The sequence below is a fragment of the Garra rufa genome, chromosome 24 (genome assembly GCF_049309525.1).
Source record: "Garra rufa chromosome 24, GarRuf1.0, whole genome shotgun sequence".
In the NCBI taxonomy this organism is placed as follows: Eukaryota; Metazoa; Chordata; class Actinopteri; order Cypriniformes; family Cyprinidae; genus Garra; species Garra rufa.
The window spans coordinates 7,069,952-7,082,548 of record NC_133384.1 but is presented as its reverse complement, the minus strand read 5'-3'; the positions used below and the strand labels follow the sequence as shown (position 1 = coordinate 7,082,548).

Below are 12,597 nucleotides of genomic sequence, written 5' to 3'. Positions count from 1 at the left end.
CTGCAGGAAATCGGACATGAAAGATTTGGCAGCTAAACATCAGAAATAGTGCTTATTCCGCTGCACGGCTAAACAGTCCCACCATGCATTAGTGCAGAGCCAAAAGCTTTGAGAAGACTGTGAAGTGACCTTGTGCCTTTAACTCACACCTGCGACAACTCACAACACACAATGACGGGATTAAGATACTCAGTGGAAGATAACAGCACTTCTGGACCATTTCAGATCAGAAACTGTGATTTTATTGAACATGGAAAATACTTTCTGGTGAATTATAGAAACAAACTTTCGACCCAAGATGAGAGGTTGTAGAGCAACAAGAATTTGTTTGCTTGTCATGTTGTTTGTCTCTGATTTGAAGTGTTAACGTTAGGAAGCACACAAAAATCTGACATTTTCAAATATAAATAAATGTTGTTTGTCATATTTACAGTTGAAGTCAAAAGTTTATATACACATTGTAGAATCTGCAAGTTGTTAATTATTTTATCAAAATAAAAGGGATCATACAAAATGCATGTTAATTTTTATTCAGTACTGACCTGAATAAGATTTCACATTAAAAGACGTTTACATATAGTCCACAAGAAAAAATAATAGCTGAATTCATAAAAATAACCCTGTTCAAAAGTTTACATACACTTTATTTTTAATACTGTGTTGTTATCTGAATGATCCCCTGCTGTGTTTTTTTTTGTTTTTGTTTAGTTGTTCATGAGTCCCTTGTTTGTCCTGAACAGTTAAACTGCCCGCTGTTCTTCAGAAAAATCCTTCAGGTCCCACATTTTTGTGTATTTGAACCCTTTCCAACAATGACTGTATGATTTTGAGATCCATCTTTTCACATTGAGGACAACTGAGGGACTCATATACAACTATAAGAGAAGGTTCAAACACTCACTGATGCTTCAGAAGGAAACACAATGCATTAATAGACGGGGGTGAAAACTTTTGAACAGAATGAAGATGTGTACATTTTTCTTATTTTGCCTAAATATCTTTTTTTTTTTGTTCATTTAGTACTCCCTTCAGAAGCTACAGAAGACTTTTACATGTTTCCCAGACGACAAAATAAGTTAAATTTACCCTGATCTTCAAATTCTCAGTGTATCGTGTTCCTTCTGGAGCATTAGTGAGCGTTTGAACCTGTAATAGTTGCATATGAGTCCTTTAGTTGTCCTCAGTGTGAAAAGATGGATCACAGTCATTGTTGGAAAGGGTTCTAATACACAAAAATGCTGAAAAGCTAAAAAAAGTGGGACCTGAAGGACTTTTCTGAAGAAAAGCAAGCAGTTTAACTGTTCAGGACAAACAAGGGACTCATGAACAGCTGTGGATCATTCAGGTAAGAACACAGTATTAAGAATCAAGTGTATGTAAACTTTTGAACAGGGTCATTTGTATAAATTCAACGATTATTTTCTCTTGTGGACTACATGTAAATGTCTTTTATGTATATCTTACTCAGGTCAGTACTAAATAAAAAATAACATGCATTTTGTCTGATCCCTCTTATTTTGGTAAAATAATTACATTTAGCAGATTCTGCAAGGTGTATGTAAACTTTTGACTTCAACTGTATTATTAATGCACCATTCAGAAACTGGGTGACATTTGTATCCCACATACACATATCTGTAGCAATAACTGAAATATTATGAAATAGGCATGAAATATTATTTATAACAACCGTAAAGACCTAATGCCAAACTTTACATTATGCTATGAATTTTCTATTTTTTAATACTTACCTTATGTTTAGAAATGTTTTTCAATGAGCCATATTTCTTATCAAATGTGTTCAATTTTAATTTAAAATCACCATATTACATTTTTCATAAAATCACCTAATGAACATATTAGCAGTAGTATTACACTGCTGAGAGCTGGATGGTGCTGACGACATTAAAATGATTTCACAATGCAAAAGAAATTTTAATGGTCCTAAAAATAGGCTTCGTTTTAAACAGATTTATGCAATAATATTACACAATTTGTTTTCCTTTTGATTCTGGGGTGAATTATGAAACAGGCAGAACGGACGTAAATCTGGATGTGAATAAAGTGCTTTCGAAGACTGAAATCACTCAGCAGAGCACTCTTGCGTGTGAACTGAATGTGTCATTATCTCATTATTTTTACATTCAGTTTCCTCTCTGATGTACATTCACCACTTTAATCACAACATTATCACCACTGAGCCAAGAAGTAAGGTAGGATTTTTCTTTTATCCCTGTTGACTGTTCTCCCAATCAGTGCACCTTGTTCTGAGTGATGGCCCGCGAGGATAGCAGTAGGTTTATGGCATCGTCGCCGTAGCCCAGCGTGTCTCTGAGAACCTGGACCGTGTGCTGGCCAATCACAGGCGGCGGCATCGGATTGATGCACTCAAAACTACTGAAGCGCACAGCAGGGCCTGTGTGGAAACAACAAATGAAGTCAAAAATGAAGGCAAAAATATTACACCGAGAAGGAATTTTGGATCAAAGAGCTCAAGACTCCCAAGATCCACCCAAACTCCAAACATACATGATGGCCAATAGTAAAAACCTTATATTAGTATATATTTGCAATAAAGCATAAATATATCGACATCTACAGTGCCTTGTGAAATTATTCATACCCCTTCATTTTTTTTTTCACATTTTGTTATGTTGCTGCCTTATGTTAAACTACTTTAAATTACTTTTTTCCCACATCAGTCTACACTCCCTACTCCATAATGGCAAAGCAAAAAATAGGTTTTTAACATTTGTGCAAATTTATTAAAAATAAAAAAACTGAAAAGATCCCGTTTCTGGGACACTCGAAATTTAGCTAAGGAGCATTCATATTGCTTCTAGATGTTACTACACTTGGAGTGGAGTTAAACTGTGGCAAATTCATTTGAATGAGTATGATTTAGAAAGGCACACACCTCTTAGAAAAGGTCTAACAGCTGAAAATGCAGATCAGAGCAAAAACCAAGTCCTGAGGTCAAGATAACTGTCTGTAGAGCTCAGTAGATCAGTAGAGCGTTAAGACAATGATCTAGGGAAGAGTTCAGAAAAAAAATCTGCTGCATTGAAGGTTCACAGAAGCATTATCCATAATGGAAGACGATTGGAACAACTAGGACTCTAGAAAATGTCTGCCAGCCCCCATCCACGCTGACAGAGCTTGAGAGGTGAAAAGGTGAGGCAAAGAATGGCAGATAATTGCCAAATGCAGATGTGCGAAGCTTGTCACATCATACCCCAAAAGACTTGAGGCTGTAAAGGTGCTTCAACTATGTACTGAGTTGAGGGTATGAATACTTATGCAATGTACTTATTTCACTGATTTATTTTTAATAAATTTGTAAAATTTGCAAATCTGGTTTTTGCTTTGTCATTATTATGGTGTATGGAGTGTAAATTGATGTTCGGGAAAAACTAATTTAAAGCAGTGTAACATAATGCTGCAACAAAACAAAATGTGACAAAAATGAAGGGGTATGAATACTTTTGCAAGGCACTGTACGTAAGAGTTCTCATACTTGCTGATGCCACAAACCCTAAATGTGAAGATCCCCAATAATGGAAGACAATAATTGTGACTACATACACGTTCTATACAGCCTTGCATTTATTAGATATAAAAAAAAATCAATAAACAAACACTAAAAACAGTAATATCGTGAACTATTATTACATCTAAAATAGCTTTTTCTAGCATTATATATTTTAAAAGCATCAGGTCCTTACATTTGCTAAAAATTTAACTTTTATGGGTTGTTTTTAAAAAGAAATAAGCAAGCCTAGCTCAGGTGACAAAAAATGTAGGTTCAATTTAAAAAGTGTATATGTGGTCTATATTATTCAATATGTTTCAGTCTATATATATTTTAATAATAACTTTTATATAATATTTTTTATATCATTTTTTTGTTACAAAACTGTATTGAGATTTGATTTTTATTTCTTATTCTTAAATCTACACTACCAATCAAAAGTTTTTGAACAGTAAGATTTTTTAAAGAATCCTCTTCTGCTCACCAAGCCTGTATTTATTTGATCTACTGTAAAACACAGCAAAAGCAGTGATATTATGAATACTTTTATGTAAAAAAGTAATGTATAATTATTTATTTATTTTTGGAAAACAAATGATGGAAATTAATACTTCTATTTAGCAAAGATGCTTTAAATTGATTAAAAGTGATGATAAAGACATTTATAATTTTACAAAAAAATGCTAAAATGATAAATGCTGTTCTTCTGAACTTTCTATTCAAAGAAACCTGAAAAAATTCTACTCAGCTGTTTTCAACATAATAATATAATAAATGTTTTTGAGCAGAAAACTGAACATATTAGAATGATTTCTAAAGGATCATGTGACTGGAGTAATGATAAAAATTCAGCTTTGAAATCAAATGAATAAATTACATTTTAAAATATATTCAAATAGAAAACAGTTATTTTAAAAAGTAAAAATATTTCAGAATTTTACTGTTTTTGCTGTACTTTGAATTAAATAATTGCAGGCTTTGTGAGCAGAAGAGACTTCTTTAAAAAAACATTAAAAATCTTACTCTTCACAAAACTTTTGACTGGTAGTGTATGACTGTAAACTGAATAAACATACACTTGAATACAAACACTTAATTATTTCAAATAATATCAAATTTGTTCAATTTAATGGCATTTGTTTTAATTGCTCAGTTTAATTTATCATTACTGAAGTAATGATAAAAAATCATCTTTGAAATCAAATGAATAAATTACATTTTAATATATATTCAAATAGAAAACAGTTATTTTAAAAAGTAAAAATATTTCAGAATTGTACTGTTTTTGCTGTACTTTGAATCAAATAAATGCAGGCTTGGTGAGCAGAAAAAAAACATTACAAATCTTACTGTTCAAAAACTTTTGACTGGTTGTGTATGACTGTAAACTGAATAAATATACACTTGAATAAATACAAACAATTATTTCAAATAATATATAACAAGTATTTGTTTTATTTGCTCAGTGAGACTGATGAACCATACTTAAAATAAGTGTGTCAGGTCACTAAATGGAGTTTGAATGTGCAAACGTAGCCAATTTAGACCTAATATAGCCAATTTGAACAATAAGATTTACAAAGAATTTTAAACAAAGACAACCAAGCGTAGGAGGGGTATTAGAAAAAAGGGCTACTTCCCGTTACATTTACTCATGGACGTCAAACCTGCAGGAAAGTCCATAAAGTAAATGACTTACAATCTTGGAATATAAACACAGCCTACGTTATCCAAATGTGGCATTTACAGAAAGATGATGTCAAAATGAAAGAGTAGGTCATCTGGGTGAGTCACTTCCTCATAACTCAGATATTGCTGTCATTAGGCAGTATTAGCATACTGTTCCCTTTTCGTACTTCTCCTTTCTTCCGCAAATGTTAATTTTACAGAAACTAATTGTTTCGCCTCCTCCACGATTCTACGATATATAACTCGCTCTCGTTCCACGAAAAAAGGAAAGAGACAATTGCCATTCATGAATTGTTTTACGCAATAAGGAACACACACCTACATGCTTCACGCATTTCTTCCTTATTGCTTTGAATGAGTCCCATCTCCTACGCAGCTACAGGTCACATTCCCAACGAGTGCCGGAGCCAAATGCAACCCATAAATGTGTCTTGATTGCTTAACCTCCAACATCCAGCGCTTTTTCAAATGTTTTCAGGGGCCTCGCACAAAAGATGTGCGGTTTTCAAAACAGAGATGGTGCGTGTCGACCAGAGGCGAGGCCTGTCGTTTGTTATTAATGGCACTTTGGAAAGTCTTATTCTTCAAACCGACATGCAACAGATCACAGAATGCAAGGGTAACACGGGCTACAGAAGCCCAAGTGACGGCGCAAAAGCACTTACTTTCTATTTAGATTTTGTCTCTAGTCTAGTATAATCAGTTCCATATGTTCTCTTTAATTCTGTGTGCTTCTGATGTGATAAAGATGAGCATGAAGCAGCCTGTCATAAATGTGCAATTTCTGGAGCACTTGGAACCTATTTGGATGCTGAAGACACACTTTATGCGTATGTTATTATAAGTACAGTTGTGGCCAAAAGTTTTGAGAATTACATAAATATTGGAAATTGGAAAAGTTGCTGCTTAAGTTTTTATAATAGCAATTTGCATATACTCCAGAATGTTACGAAGAGTGATCAGATGAATTGCATAGTCCTTCTTTGCCATGAAAATTAACTTAATCTCGAAAAAAACTTTCCACTGCATTTCATTGCTGTCATTAAAGGACCTGCTGAGATCATTTCAGTAATCGTCTTGTTAACTCAGGTGAGAATGTTGACGAGCACAAGGCTGGAGATCATTATGTCAGGCTGATTGGGTTAGAATGGCAGACTTGACATGTTAAAAGGAGGGTGATGCTTGAAATCATTGTTCTTCCATTGTTAACCACGGTGACCTGCAAAGAAACGCGTGCAGCCATCATTGCGTTGCATAAAAATGGCTTCACAGGCAAGGATATTGTGGCTACTAAGATTGCACCTAAATCAACAATTTATAGGATCATCAAGAACTTCAAGGAAAGAGGTTCAATTCTTGTTAAGAAGGCTTCAGGGCGTCCAAGAAAGTCCAGCAAGCACCAGGATGGTCTCCTAAAGAGGATTGAGCTGCGGGATCGGAGTGCCACCAGTGCAGAGCTTGCTCAGGAATGGCAGCAGGCAGGTGTGAGCGTATCTGGACGCACAGTGAGGCCAAGACTTTTGGAAGATGGCCTGGTGTCAAGAAGGGCAGCAAAGAAGCCACTTCTCTCCAAAAAAACAAACATCACTGACAGATTGATCTTCTGCAAAAAGTATGGCAAATGGACTGCTGAGGACTGGGGCAAAGTCATATTCTCCGATGAAGCCTCTTTCCGATTGTTTGGGGCATCTGGAAAAAGGCTTGTCCGGAGAAGAAAAGGTGGTAGCAAAACACCCTCCAACAGCAACTTCTTCCAACAATCCAACAACAGTTTGGTGAAGAACAATGCATTTTCCAGCACGATGGAGCACCGTGCCATAAGGCAAAAGTGATAACTAAGTGGCTCGGGGACCAAAACGTTCAAAAATTTTGGGTCCATGGCCTGGAAACTCCCCATATCTTAATCCCATTGAGAACTTGTGGTCAATCCTCAAGAGGCGGGTGGACAAACAAAAACCCACTAATTCTGACAAACTCCAAGAAGTGATTCTGAAAGAATGGGTTGCTATCAGTCAGGATTTGGCCCAGAAGTTGATTGAGAGCATGCCCAGTCGAATTGCAGAGGTCCTGAAAAAGAAGGGCCAACACTGCAAATACTGACTCTTTGCATAAATGTCATGTAATTGTCGATAAAAGCCTTTGAAACGTATGAAGTGCTTGTAATTATATTTCAGTACATCACAGAAACAACTGAAACAAAGATCTAAAAGCAGTTAACAGCAAACTTTGTGAAAACTAATATTTGTGTCATTCTCAAAACTTTTGGCCACGACTGTAGATAACAAAACATAAAATTGGCATCTGCAAACAAATGTGACCTTGGACAACAAAACCAGTCAAAAGGGTCATTTTTTAAAGTTGAGATGCTGAATAAATAGCTTTCCATTGATGTATGGTTTGTTAGGATTGGATAATATTTGGCTAAGATACAACTATTTGAAAATCTAGAATCTGAGGGTGCAAAAAAATCTAAATATTGAGAAAATCGCCGTTAAAGTTGTCCAAATGAAGTTCTTCGCAATGCATATTTACTAATCAAAAATTAAGTTTTGCTATATTCACAGTAGGAAATGTACAAAATAACTTCATGGAACATGATCTTTACTTCATAAAAATCGATCATTTTAAGCCATACAATGTGTTTTTGGCTATTGCTACAAATATACCCCTGTTACTTAAGACTGTTTTGTTGTCCAGGGTCACAAATGATGCATGAACTAATTTCACTTTTCAGATTCAGGTTTACTTTTACTTTCTTCAAGTTCACGCAGATGTCCTTGCAGAGCAACTACCAAGTGTCCAAATATTTTTGTCTTCATTTTCAACAGTATATCTATTGCTCGACAAATTAACGTCCTTCTGCGTAACTTTTGCTTGACAAGTGTGCTTCTGCTTTGTTAAACTTTTTGGAAGCTCCTAAATCCCCGGATGTATTTTAATACTCTGAATTGTACTAAATATAATGGGCCAATATTTCTTATTTTAAAAGTAGCAGAAAATTGGCTAAAAATGTTCAGTTTGTTTCTTCATCAGATTTGGAGAAATGTAGCATTACATCACTCGCTCCCCAATGTATCCTTTGCAGTGAATGGGTACCGTCTGAATGACAGTCCAAACAGCTCATAAAAGCATTATGAGAGCTAAAAAAAAAACAATGCTTCTGGCTAAAATACAAGTACTTTATCCAAAATATTGCTTTTACCAGTGAAAATCCTCTCCTGGATCAGGAGAGAAATGTGCATAGAATAAGCACTGTTTACAAACAAAAACATCTCTAAACAAATATGCGACCCTGGACCACAAAAAGTCATAATGGTCAAATTTTTGAAACTGAGATTTATACATCATATGAAAGCAGAATAAATTAGCTTTCCATTGATGTATGGTTTGATAGGATTGATAATATTTGGCCAAGATAGAACTATTTATAAATCAGGAATCTGAGGGTGCAAGAAAAATTAAAATACTGAGAAAATTGCCTTTAAAGTTGTCTAAATAAATTTCTTCGCAATGCATATTACTAATCAAAAATTAATTGTTGCTATATTTACATTAGAAAATGTACAACATATCTTCATGGAACATGATCTTTACATCATAAAAGAAAAATATATAATTTTAACCCATACAATGTGTTTTTGGCTATTGCTACAAATATACCCATGTTACTTAAGACTGGATTTGTCGTCCAGGATCACAAATGATGCATGAACTAATTTTACTTTTCAGAATCAGGTTTACTTTTAGTTTCCTCAAGTTCACACAGATGTCCTTGCAGAGTAACTACCAAGTGTCCAAATATTTTTGTCTTCATTTTCAACAGTATATCTATTGCTGTACAAATTAATGTCTATTTGTGTAACTTTTGCTTGAAAAGCGTGCTTCTGCTTTGTTGGACTTTTTGGAAGCTCATAAATCCCCAGATGTATTATTTTAATACTCTAAATTGTTCAAAATATAATGGGCCAATATTTTTTTTTACAAGTAGCAGAAAATTGGCTGAAAATGTACTCACCCAGTATGTTTCTTCATCAGATTTGGAGAAATGTTGCATTACATCACTTGCTCCCCAATGCATCTTTTGAAGTGAATGGGTGCCGTCAGAATAAGAGTCCAAACAGCTGATAAAAGCATTCCGAGAGCTAAAAAAAAAACAATGCTTCCTAAATACAAGTCCTTTAACCATAATATTGCTTTCACCAGTGAAAACCTCCTGAAACAGGAGAGAAATAGGCACAAAACAAGCACTGTTTACAAATATGTGAACCTGGACCACAAAACCAGTCATAAAGGTCAAATTTTTGAAATTGAGATTTATAAATAAGCTTTCCATTGATGTATGGTTTGTTAGGAAAGAACAATACTTGACCAAGATACAACTATTTGACAATTTAATCTGAGGGTGCAAAAACATCTAAGTATTGAGAAAATCGCCTTTAAAGTTGTTTAAATTAAGTTCTTAGCAATGCATATTTCTAATCAAAAATTAAGCTTTGATATATATATATGGTACGAGATTTACAAAATATCTTCATGGAACATGATCTTTACCTAATATCCTAATGATTTTTGGCATAAAATATATATATATATATATATCCATGCCTATGACTGGTTTTGTGGTCCAGGGTCACATATGTGGGCCGATTTTGATGTGAGAAGACAACAAGAAATTGACTTTTTCACTGGAGTAAGAATTACTATGGATTATGGACTCAGAAGCAATGGTTCAAAGTTAAAAACATCTTAATTGTGACTCATTCTGACGGCACCCATTCACTGCAGAGGATGCATTGGTGATTTCTCCAAATCTGTTCCCAGGAATAAACAAACTCATCTCAATCTTGGATGGCCTGAGGGTGAGCACAACTATTTAGGGTCATAATGCAATCTAAATTAGAGAACAGTTTCTCAGGAGAAAAATCTAAGAAGGGGGAAGCTATAAAAAAAAGCCTCAATTTGTTCTCATCTCATTCCTATCTAAACAGGCTGAGATCTAACTCTCATTTCTTTGCCATGCATTGGTTTCTTCTGTTGGGTCAAGGACATGATGATCCACAAAATGTGTCATAATCTGACCACAATGAACCCAAGTGATCACGGAACGAACTATGCAGACAGGTACTGGCGGGTTTTTACGTTAATTAAGATAAGAGATTCCAGACAGATGCGGAGAAAAGTCCACACAGGAAATGCGGCAACATGAAGATGAGAGTCAAATGGCCATTTAAATAAAAGAAACATCCAAAAAAGGAGGGAACAACAGATCTCAAACATGATTGTGTGCGTGTGTGTGGTTTCGCAGCCTCAGCAGTTAGGAGCAATGCCTTAACCACATCCTCTATCTCCCCCTCCCTCGCTTCTGATCGACTGGCCGCAGGCTCATAATTGCTTCTTGCTCCCACATCTGCTTCTCCTCAGCTGTTATCGTGGCGAACGAGGGAGCGGGACGCTCTTCTCCTCCGCAGGCACGGTCCAAGGTTATCCTCTCGCTCTACCGCAACAAAGCCCGCTGTGTTCTCTCCTCCCATTCTGAACTCTATCCATTCAATACTTTTGCTCTCCACCGCACACTTCAGAAGTCTGACCGGATGACTAGACGCACGCTGGACCTAAACCTACAGAAACGCAGGGCCGAATTTAGCTGTTGATGGTATTTCAGTGGAAAAACCTTGGTCACTAATCACCCACACCTCAATTACAGGGACGTCACACTACAGGAAACAGAGAATCTGGGTTCTTCAGAAAAGCTCTTTAATCTAATCATCTGCTCGGCATTAAATTAGATTAAATAGTGTATCAAGTTAAATTAAATGTTATTATAAAGTGACAACAATGGTTCGTAGTGAAGAAATACTTTGCCTGCAAGATTTTCTTTTAAATCATGAGTGTGAATTTGAATTGAATTGATGACACACAAAGCTAAAATAAGAAAGAAAGTGGTCTATTTACACTACCTTGAGCAGCAAATCAGCATATGTGACCCTGGACCACAAAATCAGTCATAGTAGCATTGGTATATATTAGTAGAAATAGCAAACAATACATTGTATGGGTCAAAATGACCGATTTTTCTTTTATGCCAAAAAACCTTAGGATATCAAGTAAGGATCATGTTCCATGAAAACATTTTGTAAATTTCCTACCATAAATATAACAAAACTTAATTTCTGATTAGTGATATGCATTGCGAAGAACTTCATTTGGACAACTTTAAAGGTGATTCCGATTTTGCACCCTCAGATTTTAGATTTTCTAATAGTTAATTTTGTTCTATCCTAAGAAACCATACATCAGTGGAAAGCTTAATGACTTTTTGACCTTTATGACTATAAATAGTGCTTGTTCTTTGCATATTTCTCTCCTGTTTCAGAAGGTTTTCACTGGTGAAAGCAATATTATGGATAAAGGACTTGTATTTTAGCCAGAGGCATTGTTTCTTTTTAGCTCTCGGGAAATGCTTTTATCAGCTGTTTGGACTCTCATTCTGCCGGCACCCATTCACAGCAAAGGATACATTAGGGAGCAAGTGATGTAATGCTAAATTTCTCCAAATCTGATGAAGAAACAAACTGGGTGCGTGCATTTTCAGCCAATTGTCTGCTACTTTTAAAATAAATAAAAAATATTATGTTTTGGACAGTTTGGAGTATTCAACTAATACATCTGAGGATTTATGCAGATTTATGAGATTCTTGCACCCTCAGATTTTAAAATAGTTGTATATCTGTCAAATATTCAATGGAAAGCTTATCTATTCAGCTTCCAGATGATGTATAAATCTCAGTTTCAAAAAACTGACCCATATGACTAGTTTTGTGGCCCAGGATCACATATTAGAATGATTTTGAAGGATCATGTGACACTGAAGACTGGAGTAATGATGCTGAAAATTCAGATTTTCATCACAGGAATAAATTACATTTTAATATATATTCAAAATTGAAAACTGTTATTTTGAATTGTAATAATATTTCATAATATTTCTATTTTTTACAGATTTTTTGATCAAATAAATTGAGCCCTTGTAAGCAAAAGTACAAATCTTACTTTAGCAAAAAACAGTATAACAGTGACAAGTCAATCCAACATTGAAAAGCTAAAAATGACAGTTTTTCTTTAAATAATTCAAACTGAAATTCATCATCCTGTCCTCTCCTTAATTCAAAATATGAAACTGATTTGGAGCCATAAGGAGCAACATTTTTAGCATGCACTTTTAAAGAAACAATGATATCAGCAAGCACAATTGTGACCCTGGACCACAAAACCAGTCGTAAGAGTCAATTTGTTTGAAATTGAGATTTATGCATCATCTAAAAAGCTGAAAAAATAAGCTTTCCATTGATGCATGTTTGTTAGGATATGACAATATT

At 35.0% G+C, this 12,597-nt stretch overlaps 1 protein-coding gene across 1 annotated transcript in view; it reads right to left on the bottom strand.

The window, feature by feature from the left end:
• Nucleotides 1-234: 234 nt before the first annotated feature.
• Nucleotides 235-12,597, bottom strand: part of sugct (succinyl-CoA:glutarate-CoA transferase) — a 195,971-nt gene continuing 183,608 nt past the window's right edge. Inside the window, exon 14 of the mRNA XM_073830794.1 lies at nt 235-2,416. Coding sequence (XP_073686895.1) covers nt 2,253-2,416 — 164 coding nt within the window. The 3' untranslated portion in view covers nt 235-2,252. The remainder of the gene's footprint in view (nt 2,417-12,597) is intronic.